The 18,173-nt window shown below is 42.4% G+C and overlaps 1 protein-coding gene across 2 annotated transcripts; it reads left to right on the top strand.

The window, feature by feature from the left end:
• The first annotated feature begins 2,493 nt into the window (after positions 1 to 2,493).
• On the top strand, positions 2,494 to 17,547 carry GORASP2 (golgi reassembly stacking protein 2). Of its 2 annotated transcripts, XM_055718523.1 has the most exons (11): positions 2,508 to 2,658; positions 8,922 to 9,017; positions 9,949 to 10,029; positions 10,812 to 11,015; positions 11,432 to 11,518; positions 11,989 to 12,119; positions 12,726 to 12,858; positions 12,979 to 13,102; positions 13,466 to 13,552; positions 15,605 to 15,700; positions 16,495 to 17,547. In XM_055718523.1, exons 4-11 carry the CDS (start codon positions 10,872 to 10,874, stop codon positions 16,812 to 16,814), a joined length of 1,122 nt encoding a protein of 373 aa, XP_055574498.1. In that variant the 5' UTR covers positions 2,508 to 2,658; positions 8,922 to 9,017; positions 9,949 to 10,029; positions 10,812 to 10,871; the 3' UTR covers positions 16,815 to 17,547. The 2 variants fall into 2 exon arrangements, with proteins under 2 accessions (XP_055574497.1, XP_055574498.1); XM_055718522.1 differs by lacking the exon at positions 8,922 to 9,017 and having other exon boundaries at positions 2,494 to 2,658.
• Positions 17,548 to 18,173: the final 626 nt, after the last annotated feature.

Here is an 18,173-nt window from a genome sequence, read left to right as displayed (position 1 = left end):
AGGGGTTGACTTGAGTGATTAAGAAGAACAAAATATGGCTGTCTGTTTCTGGATTGACCACATGCAGGCATGAAACTTTTACAGATTTCCTGAGGAAGAGGGAAATAAAATTTCTTAGGTTCTGTGAGAAGAAGCCAAACTGACTACTGATGCAACAGTACTGACTGGCTCACAGAGGGTGTAATGTCTGAGCAGACTCACGGACTTGCAAAATCTCTGTCAACTTGTCTCCCCGCTAGCACCTTTAGGAAACATGAAGAGAATTCTTCCTTTGATAACATTTCACTCTTGCAACCACAGTCAGAATAGGCACAATTCATATTCCCTTTCACAAACAGCTGGATGTAGTAGCTGCTGCAAATTGCCAGGGTACTTCTGTCTCCTCCTCAGCCCCTCACACAACCCTCAGTGGTTGCAGGAGCAGAATTCAGCCACGGAAGTGTTACTGTCAGTGACAGGGGCTTTCTTCCTCTTCTGCTTTGTACATGGTGGCTTTGGCTTTGGCCGATTAGAAGTTAGGCTCATAAAATCAATGCTGAGCCATTTGGGCAATCCCAGATTTAAGGCTGTTTACATGTTTAGAGGCCAGGTGGAAGTGTGTGAAAGACTGGTATTCACCTCAGGGTTTTTCGAACACACGGATTCATCAAAATGGCAAATTTTCAATGGCAAAACACTGTTACTCTTTTTGGTTCTGGTCTTGGTGGACAGAAGTATTGTGTTTGGGGTAAGTCACCTTTTTTTTCACAAAGAAATCCAAGTTCAGATCTTTTCTTTACAACCTTTAATGACACGGGAAAGGGCCTCTAAGAGGTATTTTACAGTGTGTTTCACTGTGATGTAGTACTCATTACAGTAACCTCTGCTGAGGGATAACTCTTTAAGGATGAGGTATGTAACACGCTGAGGTGAGGAATTAGTGCCCTCAATGAAGCACATCAACAATTATTACATCTGACCCAACATAAACTCTGAGTAGGAAATGCCTGCCATTAATAAAATGTTTGCTAGCTGTAGAGCCACTCACCTCTTCATAATTTCTGGGGAAACAGAGTTGTCATTGAAATTTACTGTGTGGTCTAAAAATGCACTGGAATTTATGGAGCTTTGGCTGGGGGAGAAAAGCCACCCATGGCAGTGTTGTTTGAGGTTTTGAGTGGTGGGAGTTTTTCCCCTTAACACAGCAATAGTAATTCAAGGGTCTTGCAGTCCAAAGGCAAAGTAATGAAACTGAATATACTGTAGAGAAGCCTTCACTAAATGAAGATTTTTCACCCATAGAGTTGTTCTTAATAAAGGAGGGGTTGGCATAACACAGCCGGTAAGCCAGGAGGACATCTGGTAGCATCTGCCTCATGGCCGCAGAAAACCTACAAGCAATCCACAAGATCGACAGCACCGACCTTGCAGCAGCAGGAGAGCTGTCATGTGGGAGCCGCTCTCCCAGAAGAGAGCGAAGAATGACTGGGTGGTAGTTTGCCACCAGGTATGGATCCTTTAGGAGGCTTTGGATAAAGGGCGATAAACCACAGCTGCCATCCCTGGGTCACAGTGAACACAGTTATACCACTGTCTGTCGTGAACCTCTAACAGCAAGGGAGAAACGGATGTGGCTGGGATTTTCCTCCCAAATCTGAACGGCATGAACATGGAGGCATGAGATCTGCTGAAGCCAGTCTAGTTTTTAGATTTCTTTGTGTGACTTCATCAGCTCACTCTAACAGATGTATCGTACTGTACTAAATGCACAGAAATCCTTGTAAAATATGTTACACACTTTGCCTTTTTACTTTGCATTGCTGCCTCTGGGTATCCTAGAGATGATTTCTTCTTGTGATGGTGAGTAGACGCTGCGCAGGGACACAAGGGTACCTGAAGTGACGTGCGGGCACAAGCCAGGGCTGGCCGTGCCGGGGGGGACACCTGGCACAGCGAGGTGGCCAAGGGTGGGGGTGGGGGGGTGTCACCCGCCCTACCGGAGACGGCAGCGGCCTGGTTCGCACGGGCGGGCTGTGCGAAAGTGTCACCGGGGGCCTGCCAGGCACAAGGGACACTCTGCAGGGGCTGCCTAACCCTGGGGCTCGCAGCTCCCCAGCAAACCGCAGGGAGCCCCCAGGGCGGCCCGGACCGGCGCCGCACCCGGGCCGTTAGCGCTTCCGCTCCAGCTTTGTGCTCTGTGCACCCGCTTTGCTACACATCACCAGCACAACTGGCACCGACGGGCGGTAATCAACGGCTCCTGCCCAGCACCGCCGCCGTTCCCCGGCCCGGGGAGACCCGGCAGCGCCGCCCTCAGCCGCCAGGGGGCGCCGCCGCGCCAAAGACGGGAGGGAGGGGAGTCGTGCCCCGCGGCCACCGTAGCGCCCGCGCCGCCCCGGAGCCGAGCGGGCGAGGTCTGTCCCAGGGCGGCCGCCGTACGGCCTGCACCCGGCGGGAGGGCCGGCAGGGGGCGCTGCGGACCGGCCTCCCGGCATGCCCCGCGCGCGGCCTTAGCCCGCCCCTCGCGAGCTGGGCGGGAGGAGGGAGCGAGTGCCACGTCCCTGGTGCGCGGGGCTTTGTGCGGGGAACAGCGCCGCCACCGCGCCCGCCGCGGCCATGGGCGGCTCGCAGAGCGTCGAGATCCCCGGCGGGGGCACCGAGGGCTACCACGTCCTGCGGGTAAGGGCGCGGGGAGCGGGCGGGCGCCCAGCGGCCGTGGGCCCGGCGGCGGCTCTTGGGCCCGGCGGCCTCTCCCTCCGCGGGTCCGCGCTCGGGCGGCCTCAGGCGCTCCCCGGGGCCGGGCGGCCCCGCCGCGCTTCCCGCCCGGCGGAGGAGGCGCTCGGGCAGCGGCGGTGCCCGCCGGAGCTCCCCGCCCGGGGCTTCGCCTCAGCCCGCGGGGCTGCCGCGGCCTGGCGCTTGCCCCGGACCGCCTCACCCCGCCGGCGGTGGGCTGGGCCGCGGCTGCCGGGCAGCGCCGGGTAGCCGCCCCGCAGGCGCCCGGGCGGCGTTATCTCGACAGGCGCGTCGCGACATGAATCGCAGCCGCTCCGCCCCGCGCCGGCGGTGCGGGACCCAGCCGTGCTGCCGGCTGCGGCCGTGCGGAGGGCAGCGCTGCTGCTCCGCGTAGTGCTTGTTCGCACCGCGGCCGCAGAGCCTTGGCTGGGCGTGCAGCAGAGTGCTTCGGTAGGCTGCGTTAAAGGTCTTGTGAGCAGCTGTTTGCAGGTCCCTTCGTTAACGTGTGTCCCGCTCGGTGAGCGGGGCGGTGCCTGGGCTGTGTCCGTGAGCCCGGTGCACCGGGCCGTGCAGTAACTTTGCCAGTTACCGATAGACTTGCCCGCACCGTAGCGCTTTTGCCGCTGCAGCTGCACCGTGAGTACCCTCACTGCAGGCACCGTGCTGGGCTAGTTGTTTGTTGGCATAGCATCCTCTCGGGTCAGCTCTCTGTCTAGAGCAAGCCCCACGTTTCAGACATGTGAAAGAGCACAAGACTTCAGCTCACATGAGTTAGTACTTCCGTGCTTGGTCTAGCTTGCTAGCAGTCATTTGCTAGTGGTTATTTTTAAGATTTCATTAGGTGCTGGAAAACTAGAGAAATGTCAGAAAATCTTTTTAATTATTGGAATAATTTGTTTGGGTAGGGTAGATAAATGAAAAATATGTGTTAAAAGGGCATGAAACAAATGAGCTAACATTGTTAAGAATGACTATAGGAGCCAAGTACAAGTTGCCAAAGAGATGAGCAAACTGAGACTGTTGCAAGTCACAGGCTTCTTACAGTGAGACTTTTAGACTGTACATGTTGGCTCCCTACAAAACTGGTAGCAAGTATTTTGCTCTGCTCGCTTCATACAGGAGCGGAAATACATACAGTAAGTGAACAATACAGTCATTAATTTCTGATGTAATTTTTGCAAATTACTTAAATCTTTTTGGCTGTCTTTGCTAATATTCAGCGCAATATCACTTTCACTGTGAGCTTTATTATCAGTGCTCTTGTAACAGGAAATAGGAACGCTTCAGGACTGAAGCGCTGTTGAAGGAAAGCAATTTCATCATGTGCATACTTGACAGGAAAAGTTGCAGTGGGTTGCACTGCTGGGGTTTCTTGAAAGGTAGCTTTTTTTTTTTTTTTTAAGAGGGAGAGAAAGTTGCAAACTGTTTTGTTGCCCTGGTGTCTTCATAGGTAGACCTAATAATCAGTCATTTGTTTGACACAGTTCTTACTTGAATATACTTTTATTTATCATATGTGCTTTTGCTGTTTGACTTCTACTTACTGATTCATGTCATGCTTATAAATAATTTTTAACTAGTACTTCCAGACTGGTAGCATGCAATGCTATTTACCTCTAGGAATTTTCTCCTTTGTTTTTCTCCTCCATAAGTTTCCTTAACGTAAGTTGTGTGGCTGCAACTGTCTGACTCTGTTGCTCAGTATGCTTTTTTTTTTCTTTTTTGCTCTTCAAAACAGAGTGAAGGAAAGTTTTAGTAACTTTCTTGTTCAGCAGTGTGAAACTGCTACAGTTTGCCCAGGCTGTTGTAATGACTTGACAATTTCTTGAACTCATAGATGATGTCTCAACAACCCCACGCAATGCTACAGGTTTGGGGAAGAGCAGCTGGAAAGCTGCCTGGTGGGAAAGGACCTGGGGGTGCTGGTTGTCAGTCAGCTGAACATGAGAAGGCCAAGAGCATCCTGGCTTGTATCAGAAACAGTGTGGCCAGCAGGACAAGGGCAGTGATTGTCCCCCTGTACTTGGCACTGACGAGGCTGCACCTCAAATACTATGTGTTCAGTCTTGGGCCCCCTCACTACAAGAGGGACATGGAGGTGCTGGAGCGTGTCCAGAGAAGGGCAGCGAAGCTGGTGAAGGGGCTGGAGCACAAGTCTTATGAGAGGCAGGTGAGGGAAATGGGGATGTTTAGCCTGGAGAGGAGGTGGCTCAGGGGGACCTTACTGCTCTCTACAGCTGCCTGAAAGGGGGTTGTAGCATGGTGGGTGTCCATCTCTTCTCCCAGGTAGCAAGTGACAAGACAAGAGGAAACAGTTTCAATTTTGCCAGGGGAGGTTTAGATTGGCTATTAGGAAAAATCCTTTCACTGGAAGGGTGGTGAAGCATTGGAACAGCCAGGCTGCCCAGGGAAGTGGTGCAATCACTGTTCTTGGAGATACTTAAAAGGCATGTAGATGTGGCACTTGGGGACATGGTTTAGGTATGGACTTGGCAGTGTCAGGTTTGCATTGGACTTGGTGATCTTAAAGTCTTTTCCAACCCAAATGATTTTATGATTCTATGTAAGAATTTTTATCTGCATGAGATTTGTATGCTACTGTGTTACATGCTGTTCTCCCTAAAAGATACTGAACAGCAAGTGCCCAAAGTTTAGATTTCTAACTTTTACTTGAGCACTTTGGTTTGTTGTAGCGGGGGTACAAACATGTTGCCATGAAGAGATGACTTATTTTTGAAGGAGGCTCACATTTTAAAAGCTCAAGTTAAATTCTCAGTGCTAAAATAAAATTTGATGCTAATATAGGGAACCTTACTTCCTTACAAAAAGCTTATAAAGCTTTTTTCCTCAAAACCTGGGTATTTTTTAAGGAAATTCAATACAGTTTTATAGTGTAATGTGTTAAAATAGCTGACAGAAATAAAATAGATTGTCAGACCTAACAGGAATTGCTTATCCATGATATATAATGAAATTTTATTAACAATTACAGAGTGGGTGGAAGAACTAAAAAAAAAAAACAAACCAACACGATTCCTTCAGCATTTTGTTGGTAATAAATATTAGGAAGCATTTCTTATGTGGGGAAAAAAATAAGTTTCATAGCTTGTGTTCCTTGAGAATTGTGTATTTAGTGCTTGAAGCTAAGCTTCTGAAAGTTTTAAGTGGACAGTAATATAAGATACCTGATTTCCAGAAGTGGTGAGAGCCTTCATCTGCCTCTGAAAATCAGGGTTTCCATGCCTAATGCCATTTATGGCAGACTTCTGGCTCAGGACTTAAATTTGTGACCATTGTGTTGCTGATCAACCTTATTAAAATGTGTAATGTACAATATATACTGTGTAGGCATGAATTGGTAGTGTCGGGAAAGGTGTTCAGCAAAGAGAAACTTCATGTTATTTACCAAAGAAGAAGTATCTTTAGTAACGCAGATTAAAATTAGTGTCTTGACCTTGAAACCTTTCCCCTGTTTAATTCTTGACAGTGAATTAAAAGTGGAATAATTAGCCTGTAATCTATGTGCTCAGCAGCCCTGCTGTCATCTCAGTGAGAATCTGAAGTCCTGCAGCACTATACAAGGCTGAAAGAGCCGTACAGCCCGTATCTGCCTTCTGACATTCACCATTCTGATAGAGGTTTTCTTCGCTTGCTCTTAAAAAGCTCTGGGGGTGGCAGTTCCACAGCTTCCCTGGATAGTCTGTTCCACTGTGTTTCTCTGCTGTTGGAAAGTCGTGGCATTTACCCACAGGTGTCTGTAACTTATATGTCTGAAATAACAGCTGGGTTCGAGAGAATTAGGCTTCCTAAGCTGCCACGGATGGTATTTTGCCTGCAGTGGCATCTGTTGTAAATGGTGTTACTTGATTATTTTTGCAGTCCTTATTCAATTACAAAGGCAAGCTACTGAATACCTGCTTGGGGCATACAGCAAAGCTGCACAAAGCCAGATTGCTTAGGAGGCCTAGAGTTTATGTACGTATACGTGGAACCTTTATTTCCATCATTAATAAGAAGGTTTTTGTGCCCTTGTATTTCCTAAGGTCCCTGGTTATCCTTTGCTGATGTTCCTGAAAGAGAACCGTGGCCACAGAGAGCTGTGGTGTGCGTTTGGTACTGCGCGATGGTGATGAATTTGAGTATGTCACCACTTTAAGGAAGAGACGTGTCAATGTGGAATGAACTCAGAACTTCTGTTCTGCATTTATGGGACTGCCAGGCATGAAAAGTGCTTTTCTGTCAGTGATGTTGGGCCAAACAAACTAGGGAAATAGGGAATTTTTTGTGACTGAACTTGTACGTGGCAGCATGAGGAAATGTGATGGCAGCATGTGATGACAGAAGGGATGCAACTACATGCATTTGAGGTGCATGTATGATTGATGTAACTGCGAGAGCTTGATTTCTTTTAGATACAGCTTCCTGGTGGTTTTTACATGCCCACTTAGAAACAAATCATGCAGAAACATTCAGGATTGTGATTGATTTGGGGGAAGGTGTTTAACATCTGAAAACTCTTTTGCAAACTAATCGTTTGGAACTTGGAAACGCTTGCAGTCCATCAGTTTGGGGCAGACTATAAATAATTTACTTAGAACACCAATTCTGTACATCCCAGGTATCAGTGAGATTGACACTGATGGATGCTGAACATACGTAATTCTCATTTATTGTAGGTGCGCCTTCTCATTTTGAAAGATTACCTTATTGAATACTGGTCACGTTTGGTTCGCAGTGTTCAGGGTGTAATTGGTAGAGGCAGTGAGGTAGAGGTGTAGGTGATGGGGGAGGGATCTTGTGTCAGGGTGTAGGGGATTTGTGTTTGGGTTTTTCAAGAAGTTCATCTGGAAGTGGAGGAAAATCTCTGAATAAAGAGTGGACCACGTCAGGACAGCTTTTGCAGCTGACCTAGTGGCTGAGTGAAGTCTGGCGCTTCATAATTTCAAGGCCGTGGCATATGTCCAGTCCTAACAATCTTACATGTTATCTGAAGAAATACATCAGTTTGCTGGATTTGCTGATCTTTAATGATGAGGTTTAGAAAGACATGTTCTGTCTCTTAACATTCCTGTTTTCCAGTAACTTCTGAAAGCATCTGCTGATTTAAAGCCTTTGTCAGACTCATTAAAGCAACAAAATTTAAGCTCTTATATGTCATATGCAATAGGTGGTGGAATGAGAGAGACCCTATTAAAATATTTTCATATCATCTCTGTAAACTGAGGGATGAGCAACAAACAGCACAAGCTCATTCTACATTTGCTACTAGAAGAACAACATTAGAGGAGAGGATGTTTTGGATGACTTAATTACAAGAGGAACTTCAAGCTTGAGAATGTAATTATGGCCCATATCCATAGAAGACCAGAGTTCTTTAATTCTGCTTTCATGTAACTTTTTTACTTCTAAGCTAAAATTTTTGTGGATGTTGTTCTGTGGTAGCTCTACATTACCAAAAGTTTGATAGCTAAAGTTAAAATGAGCTCCAGGGACAGTCCACTAATGTCATATCAACATCCACAATGTTTCTATGCAGCTAGTGTCCAGAGGGTCTGCTACGTGGAGCTGAGCTTGTACCTTTACCCTGTTACCTGGTGCACACCTTGCTGTCTGGTTGTTCTTGGCAAGAGGCATCTTGAACCGACAGATTAAGTAACGTGGAGACAGTAGTTTGGATCTATTTAGTGGGACTGCAAGTTCCTTTGGTGACTGAGAGCGCTGTGGTTCCGTACAGTTAACACGTGGCAGAGAGGGAGAGTATCTGTACCCCTCGTTGTAGGAAATTATTTCCAAAGCATGCAGGCCTCTTGAAGAGACATTTCTGCAGACGCACTTCAAGTTCTAATTAGAAATTATAAATATGGTTTTGAGGATGCTATTGCTGCATCAGTGATTTTTATTACTTTTGGATAATACTTGTTTCATACTTTTTTGCTGTTTACAAATCTTGGACAGCAATCAGTATGTGTGATGTGATTCTGGAGCTATTGATTCAGATTATTTTTTTCTTTAATAAATGTTTAGGTTATGTGACATTAATGTTCTAATCTCCTGGCATCTGTTACAGAAATGTATCCACAAGTAATCTGGGTTTTTTTCCAAGCTCTGATTTTGTGAATGTGTTGGGCAGAGGTAGATAGACTCTTAAGAGGACAGTTTTAGTAGTAATTGAGCTTTTTTTTTTTTCATATTGTAATATTTTGTTCTAGATGAGTCATATTAAGAAAACTCAATTCCTGCAGAATCAGACCAGTATTTGAACAAACTAGCAGATTTGTACCCGGTTCTGTCAGATGGAATAACAGGTAATGTAAGAAACCACACTGTAAAGGGTAACACTTTTTAGATCTTCTTGGAAGACGAACATAGCACATAAAAGAAAAAGCCAGCGGGTAAAATGAATCAGTATACAAATAAAGAAAGATAGCCTTTACTACAAAGGCTGTAGGAAAAACCTGATAGCCATACTGGAGTTACTTTAGTCTGTCAGCAGTGTGTGTAATGGTGAAAAAACAACACTGGCAAAATGTCTGAGTTACTCCATTTGGAATTAAAAGCTACTTGAAACTTCTGGGCGTGGCGTGTATCCTATACTTAGGCCTTGTCGTGGTGGAGTGGTTTAATTGTTTGAGCTGCCATGGCTGCAAAATTGCACAAGTCCCTTTTCTTGCAGCTTGTTGGTATGTTAATAAATCATCTGTTGTACAGATGCCCTCTGTGTCTCGAGAATGTCAACAGGTGATGTTTAATCATGAGATAACAACAACCTGTGCTTGCACAGATGTGACTCCTTTTCCTCTAGTAAGTATAAGTTAAAAAGCAAGGCCCAACACTGGTGTTTCTGTGGAAAGATACTGTGTTTTAACCAATTTTTTCAGAATTCATTGAGCTTGTCCTTTGATCATAATTTCCTTTATTGAAATAAATATCTGCAGCTTATGTGCTGCAGCTGTTACGGAGTGCTTGTCCCAGGGAGTGGCTACTGTTGTCATTCCTCAATGATTTATAAATTACTGATTCTTTTTAAATGTTTTGTGCTCTTTTTTCTTCCCTTTTTTTTTTTTTCTTTTAAGGGAGAGATTTTTTGGTCCAAAGGATTATATTTGAACATTTACAAATTGTACACAGAAACATCAGTAGCTTCTCGAACTACAGTTTGCACAAGCAGAAATATAATTCTAATCTGTAGATCAGCATTGGTACACATCTTGCTAAATTCTTTTTTAACTTTGTTAGGTACAAGAAAACTCACCGGGGCATAGAGCTGGACTGGAGCCATTCTTTGATTTTATTGTGTCCATTAATGGTTCAAGATTGGTAAGTGTGTTGCTGTTTTATAACGCTTGAATATAAACAATGTGCTGAGGATCTTATTTTTATAGGTAAACAAATGCATTTGTTTTATTTAAATGTATATACTGTTTCTCCTTAGTTTAAAATGAGAAAGCCTAACTGCATCAGAAATGAATTTCCTTCACGCTGTAGTTATAATTCTATCAAAAATAGGTGAGTAAGGATGAAAAGAATAAGGATGCAGACAAACAGACATGCTCTCTGCAGACATCTGAGCCAGCAGAAGACTGTACTGGTGTGCTTGTTAGTGCCCCCCTAGTTCTGTCTGTAAAACTGTTTGTATGAGAGCTTGCAAACTCAGTTCAGTCAGAACAGGTTGATCGAAAGAGCTGTTATCAAAGCTGTTAGCTGGGCAGGAGTCAGGGGAGAGAGTTTTCAGGCAGAGCTTTAGTGAGACAGCAAACCATCATACCAGTGGAAAAGAACAGCTGTCGTTAAGCTCTTCCATCAGTATGGCTGGATTAAAGAAAGCCTCTGAAAAGCTCCAAGGTGCATCGTATCACAGGTTTAATTCAAGTGCTTTCATGTTTGGAACGTGTGACCTGTTTATTGTGAAATCCAGGTTTTCGCCAGAGTTGTATTCTAGAGTTGTGAAGGGACTGAAAGCTTGTTATACTATAGCTGTAGATACATATTCTGATACTGCATGGTGTTTATAGGACCTTTGAAATATAAAAGCAGTGCTATAGAACTGGATGCTTGCTGTGTTAAAACACTAAACCAAGCTCTTGTTTGAACATTTGCAGAATAAAGACAATGACACTCTCAAGGACCTGTTGAAAGCAAATGTTGAAAAACCTGTAAAAATGCTGGTGTACAGTAGCAAAACACTGGAGCTGAGAGAAACATCAGTGACCCCCAGCAATATGTGGGGTGGACAGGGCCTGCTGGGTGTGAGCATTCGCTTCTGCAGCTTTGACGGGGCCAATGAAAATGTGTGGCATGTTTTGGTATGTACGGACTTCCAAATATTTTTCTTCAACACTGCTTACTGTTAAACTTTATATTTTTTACTGATAAGTAACTTGCAAGGGGGTTTACAAGCCATGAGACCAAACTGGTCTGTTTTGTCTTCATTGATTTTGGGTTTGGAAAGACTTTTGAACTAGAACTGTATGTCTGTTCGTATTTTATCAGATCTTGTATTTACATCAGTGGGTTTGTACAATACTCAGAGCTCCTTGTAATGGTGTCAGAAGAGACTGTTATCTAGCCACTGTTTCACTAGTTCAGTGACTGTTCTACTAATTGCATTGAAAAGTTGACCAGTTTGTCTGTCTGATTCAAAACTTGTGTGAGGTACATATCTAACTGTCCTGCTGCACCCTGACATGTAGCATTTTGTAACTTTCCATCTTAAAACTAGGAGGTGGAACCAAATTCTCCTGCTGCATTAGCTGGACTTAGACCTCATAGTGACTATATCATTGGAGCAGATACTGTTATGAATGAGGTAAGTATATAAAAATAAGATTTTGATTTTAAAAAAAAAAAAAAAAAGGTTGTACCAGGGCAGTTTGAAACATCTCTGGTTCTGTCTCTTTCAGTGCTAATGGATGTAAGTTAATGCAAAGAGGAAGAAGCTCTGGCATGGTGCCTCTTCCTTGTGCTTAAATGCAATTCTGGAATTAAAAATTGCTCTTAAATATCTTCATGAAGTCAGATAGAAACTTTTTTTGTACTCTAATATTAATATTTCAAATAGCAGATTTGAAATCTGTGTTGTGCCGCATACCTTGAGTTGCGCTAGCAAAGGACATATTAAAGTTGGCCTTGTGATAAAACAGCAGCACTGCAACGATTGCAACATGTAGCAGTTACAAGGTTCTGTTCCAGAAACTTAGGACTAGAAAGATGATCGTTCTAATGTCAAATGATAAAATAAGGACAAGAAAGCCCTTACTTGTTTTTACTCCTTTGCAGTCTGTAGATCTCTTTTCCCTTATTGAAGCATATGAAGCAAAGCCATTAAAACTTTATGTGTACAACGCAGACACAGATAATTGTCGAGAAGTGGTGATTACTCCAAATTCTGCCTGGGGTGGAGAAGGCAGGTAAGGAGACAGTGTGTTATGGGGATGACCACCTTATAGCACTAGCCTAAAAGCTGCTTGCTTAAGTTTTCTACAAACAGGAAAAGTGTTGTTTTATCAAAGGCATTCTGATGTAATAAAGTATATATTTCCTTGAAATTCAGGTTTAGTTACTAATGTGTGTGTGTGTATTCTCACAGTAAATTAGTTAGTGCAGAAATGCATAAAGTGCGATGGTTGCTTTCTGCATTAGACTTAAGTACTCATTAGGCTGTAGTATATTCTTAAAAAGTATTGTGCAGTAGCCAGAATAGAGGATTGCAAATAACTGATGAGAGTTAAATGCCTAGCTGCGTACCTGATATAGCTACTTGGTTTAAATAACAATGAAATTTATTTTGTGCTAAATATTTATTGCTAAAAGCTACATAATTTCCTTTAATTTGTCTTGTATTGATTGTTTCTCCATAGAAAATGAGTCAATATTTGGGGGCGGTGGGAAGGGGAAAGTTGGACAGAACTTACCTTGAAACTTGTTGGCATCTTGAGTCATTTGTTCGTTGTTTGCTATGGAGACTGTAGTTGTAAGATCACTTCACTGACTTTTAAATGTTCATGTTTTAAAAGCCTAGGATGTGGCATTGGGTATGGGTATTTGCATAGGATACCTACACGTCCATTTGAAGAGGGAAAGAAAATTTCTCTCCCAGGACAGTTGCCTAGTGCATCTCTCAGTCCCCTCAAAGATGGCTTCACAGAGGTAAGTGTTAGCCACTTGTCTGGCTTGGTAAAAATGGATTATGATGTTGTATTGCTTTTGTGCTTCTGTTGGTCCATTACAAACCCTAATGATGTAACTTTCTTTTTTCCTTTCGATAAGGTTCAGCTGTCATCAGTTAATCCCTCAGCTGCATTACCCCCGGGGTCAGCAGGCCTCGAGCAGAGTCTTTCAGGACTTTCTATTAGTTCACCTTCAACTACTGTCAGTAATGTTCTCAGTACAGGTTAGTATGCAAGTAACTGATTTCTGGAATGCATGGGGTTTTCTGACTTCTTTTGCATCACAGATGTTTCTAAAAATTTTATAGAAGAAAGAAAGAGAAAATTTTATTCTCTCTTCTCAAACTCTTCCTGGCAACAAAGTGCTAGAGTACTGTAATTGTGCCCTACTTGCTCACAAAATAATAGCAAAAAATTCTATCAGAAATAAAATACATATTATTTAGGATACTGTTTTTCTTTATTAACATTTTATAGTTAAGGCAGGTAGTAATTCTCCTGCAAGCAATTATTTATTTGCACTTCTTGAGGAAGGGAGCTGAAGTGTTGTATGCTTAAAATTAATGTTTTCCTGTGTACTCCTTCAGGTGTTCCAACGGTTCCATTATTACCACCACAAGTCAGTCAGTCCCTTACCTCTGTGCCACCAGTTAATCCAGCAACTACATTACCAGGTGAGTAGGTAAAATTTCTTAAAATGTTTCTGAAACAAAAATCTTAAGGGAGCAAGGGAAGGGAGCTGTCTTTTCCACTGCTTTTTGTGGTGTGGGAGGGTATAACTTCATGCAACTTGCACGTGTCATGGTGAAGATCTCTCTACAACCTCTACAATGTTAGGAGTTTTGGTTTGGTGGTTGTGTGGTGTTTTTTTAAGAGTAGGTGCATAGGGTGTCTGTAGCAGAGAGGATTGAGTTGGCAACAAAGTTTACAATCATTTACCTTTTAGGCCCCCCTGCACAATAGGTGCAGCATTCAACATTTCTTAGGAAGGTATTAGCTTTGATATTGGCAACATTGCATGGATATATTGTTACTTTCCCCAGTTCATAAATTGTATTTTGCAAAAATATTTTTGCAAATAACTTCAGTTTCTGGTTTGTCCTTTGCACTGACATCATGACAGAAGGAAGATCTGAGAAGGCATGTTTTGCATATTTTTTGCTTTCCTTTCACCTATAAAAGTTTTCCATTTTAGGAAACTCCTTTTTAATACTCAGTTTGATCATTCTTCCTAGCATAAATGGAGGGCTAACAATATAGAACTGTATGTTGCAGTTATTCTTTCTGAATTATTTGGTAATTTAAACTGGTATAACAAAAGTAAGAGTCTGTCTACAAAGTAGTGTGCCTGATAATAATGAACATTTCAAGCAGTAGTATTCCCGAATTTTTCCCGAATTTTTCACAGTGGGTAAGATGAGGATTGTACAGGCTTTTGCTGTGTAGTTGGTGTGCTGGCACAGAACTGTCATGCGTTCCAAAACACTGAAGGAGTTGTATTTTATGTTTTGTATGGTATGAAACAAGTAGGTGAAGATGTGCACAAAAGCTTTAAGTAATGCTTGGAGGTATGCTCCGTAACATAAAAAAAAGTGTGGTAGAGCTAAGTGCATGCAAACAAGGGCAGCGAACTTAATAATTTTGTACTGCTTAGATAAAATGGCGAACTACTAAGAAGTTCAGCTTCTGTTAACGCAGTAGTCTTCTCCAGCCCCCTACCCACCCCTTTCCCCAAAATATGGATTTTCCTTTCACCTTGTTCTGAGTAGTATTATTTTTTGAAAGCGGTTAGAATATTTTTTGCCATTTGCAGCCACACTAGTGAAATTATAAGTATTAAATATACAGGGGTTTTAAAATTTGAGTGAATTTGTGTGAAGCTCAGCTTTTTTCAGATTTTTAAAAATGTTCAAACCAAAGTTGCTTGTAGCTGAGCTTTAAAGCACTTTGAGTCAGATTATGTCAGTCTTTGTGGCTAATTGAATTCACAGGTAGGTAAAGGTAACGTTTTTAAATGAAATTCTATGTATGGTGGCCTTGCTGTAAGACTTTTCTCCATCTTATTGCTGTAGTATCAACAGTTTATTTCAGAATTAGCCTTCTCTGAGCTAAACGCAAAGTAGGAATAGAGCCCTTCTCCCAGAAATGCAGCTCATCTAAGGCAGGAATGTGTTCCATAGCAAACATAATGATCGAAAGGGGTGTGTTGTGTTCATCATGTTTCTCTTGTTTTCAGTCCTTTCTGACTTTGAAAGTTACTTTGTCTTGCCTATTCTATATATTTTTGTGTTTAATTCTAGTTATAACTAAGTAGAAAGACTAATAATAATCAAAATTAGAGATCAGAAATACTATGTATTTCATCCTATAATTATGTTATGCCATTCAAATTAGGAATGGAGGGCTTCTGGTACGGTGCTGCAGTGAAATAACTACCTTTGTTAAAAGCTGAACTTGGAATGCAAATCTACTAATTCCTTGAAATAAAATTCCTCAAAACAATCTGAAAGGTTGGTTTATACATTTGTTAGTCCAGACTTCCTGCAATAGGTGTCTGTTTTCACTATACATGTTAAAAGCTGAAATTCAGGTGAATTTGCATTCTTAGATGTAAAAATGATAATCAAGATGTAAAGCAATATAAAATAACTTTAAGTGATCAATAAGATTTCAGAAACAGAAAAAACCCAGTTTTTTCAGCTGTAATTTTTCCATTCTTCTTTTAGGTCTGATGCCGTTACCAGCAGGACTTCCCAACCTGACTGATCTGTCCAAACTTAATTTACCTGCACCACACATTGTTCCAGAAATCATACAGCCTGGTATGTGCTTCTGTAAACTGAAACGCTGTAATAGCAGGTCTCTCCTTGATGGTCCTTGATGCTTTCGCGTAGAGCCATCTGGTGGAGTCCTGAAGAGGATAAATTGAATGTTTGCTTGAGATGGGAGTTGACGGTAGTGCCCAGACTAGGTAGACAAGGAATATGTCTTTAGAGAAACTAATTCTAAACCTGTGTCTGTATGTATTTGTTTCTTCTTATGTTACTTGATTTATGATCTCAAAAGAGATTGTGCCAAGAGTGAGAATATATAGTTTTATGGGTAGAAGAAAATATGAAGTGTTTCCTTGTGTGCTAGAAGATGAGATGGAAGCGCCCTGGCTGAATGCCAGAAGTACGAATGAATACTGGATTTATGGGTTTGAATGAAACAAAACTGCTGAAAGTGCACATGGAGGAAGCAAAAAGAAATTGGAAGCTTGTATGAAATAAGGTTCTTGTTAACTTCTTGTTTCTGGCAGTTTCAGTGAATGCCAGAAGAATCTAATCATCAGTATTAATGCCCTAAATACCTAGTCCTCTGGGGAGGTAGAAGCAAACAAGAGTATTCTGATTCTGCAGGTCTGAAATCTGAAAAGTATCAAGCTTGAAAGTAGCCTGCTGAGTCAGTGCTGCACGCACATCATGTTCACACTAAATTCAAAAAGCTTCCTCCTCTCCTAGAGTAAATAGATTAGAGAAGATAAAAATTTGAAGCAGAGATTCTCTCCAGATCTGTCTGTGGTATGCAGCACCTCATTGGCTTTTTTTTTTTTTTTTTTTTTATTTCTCCTTAGGTTTGCCATCCCTTCCCTCCTTACCACCTCTGAATCTAACGGGAATAACACCTCTATCAATGCCACCCAAATGTGTTCCTCTGCTTCCTTTGGTCACAGAGGCATCTACAGTGCCTGCGTATTTGCTTCCCTCCATTACTCAAGCTGGGAGCTTTACTGTCAACCCTGGCACTACTGTAAATGTAGAACAGACCTCTACGCTCACCTTGGATAGCGCTACCCCGACTTGTAAGGCAACTATTGTTGACAGATCAAGTGAATCCTCTACAGTTAATAAGAAAACATCTGGAGTCACAGATACACAAGCTTCTAAATCATAACTCCAGATCACTCTCTTGGATTGGCTTGGTATCTATTTAGCCATGGGATACATATTTGAAGAGCAAGCTATCATTAATTTCATACTAGTTTGTACTTAATCTTTAGGAGTCGTGTAAATAATATGGAGGTATAATAAAAATAAAAGGGGGTTTATAAAGTGTGTGTGGTGGGAGGGGAGGAAGAGTACTTGTATGTAACCAAAAAAAAAAAAGTCAACGTGGTAAATAGAATTCCACTGCCAAACTCGGAGGTATATGTTTTTAATATAGGGTGATGGCCTTAGCCTGCTAGGCCTGTCCTTGCTTATAATTAGCAATTTTTGCTTCTGATAGAAATGAAGTGGTTCTTGCGTGTAACATTTACGTACCATAGTTCTTGTTCTTTGCAAGTATCTTGTTACTGCAGTGGGGATGAGAATGTTTAGTTCAAGCTGTAAATTTTAACACTACGAAACTGCCACCTAAAGATATTTCTATTAAAGTTGCTGAGTGACCTGTTAACTGACATCTCGTTATTCAGCTTGTATGCAAATCTTTATTTTTAAGCTCTTGAGAGATGCTCAAGCTATGTTTTGTGACCACTGCTGTGTTGTTTCGTACTCCCCCTGTAAAGTGGCATTTGGAAGGGAATACAGGATATGTTAAATGTAGCACACAATTTGGCACTTCAAGACTACTGTAAGACAAATTAATGGATTAAGCATACATAGAGCAATAAATTCCTGGAATTTTATCCTTTGTGTGAGAAAATATCACATTTATTTGTTTAATGCTTAAATTCTCATTTGACTGTTTTTAGCTCAGCTCTGTAGCCCAGATCTGTGAAAGGGCTCCCCTCCAGAGGAACGGATCCAAGAGGGAATGCCAGACTTAATGGCAAGCAGGATCAGCACTGGCGGTTAGATCTGTTGCAGCAATGAGTCATGAAATCTGCCTGCATATGATTCATATTTGGCTTTTAAAATTGATGTTCAGGATGAAAGCTGTAGATCAGCTGTAGATTCTGTAGTTGTATAAACTGCTGTGTGCACTGTACTCCAGGTGACAGCCTTCACTCCTGCTACCAGGTACAGTTTATGTGGAAAACTCTTCTGTGCTACTCCAGTCCTTCTAAGCTAGTGGGATTTCATTTATACATGTCTCCTACAAGTGTAATCAGACTTCAGCCGTATCACCAGCAGGCTGGAGCTAAAGTCTGTCTCAACAGCCGCATAATACCTTTTGGCAATTCTGCTGGTCACTGCAATAGTTGTTGCATCTAAGTGCTGATCATAACATCTCAAAGAACTAGTTTAAGTGGAAGCCTTATCTAATACCTTTTGTCCTGTCTCATCTCTATCACTTAAGTATTTGTGTTTC

Source organism: Falco cherrug, chromosome 8 (genome assembly GCF_023634085.1).
Source record: "Falco cherrug isolate bFalChe1 chromosome 8, bFalChe1.pri, whole genome shotgun sequence".
In the NCBI taxonomy this organism is placed as follows: domain Eukaryota; kingdom Metazoa; phylum Chordata; class Aves; order Falconiformes; family Falconidae; genus Falco; species Falco cherrug.
This window is presented reverse-complemented; position numbering and strand designations above follow the sequence as displayed.

Excerpts from the sequence above, each read along its gene's own strand:
- GORASP2 (XM_055718522.1), top strand. The coding sequence starts at position 2,596 with ATGGGCGGCTCGCAGAGCGTCGAGATCCCCGGCGGGGGCACCGAGGGC. Across the intron at positions 10,030-10,811 it reads CCATTAATGGTTCAAGATTG|AATAAAGACAATGACACTCT; the intron begins GTAAGTGTGTTG and ends GAACATTTGCAG. Across the intron at positions 11,016-11,431 it reads AAAATGTGTGGCATGTTTTG|GAGGTGGAACCAAATTCTCC; the intron begins GTATGTACGGAC and ends TCTTAAAACTAG.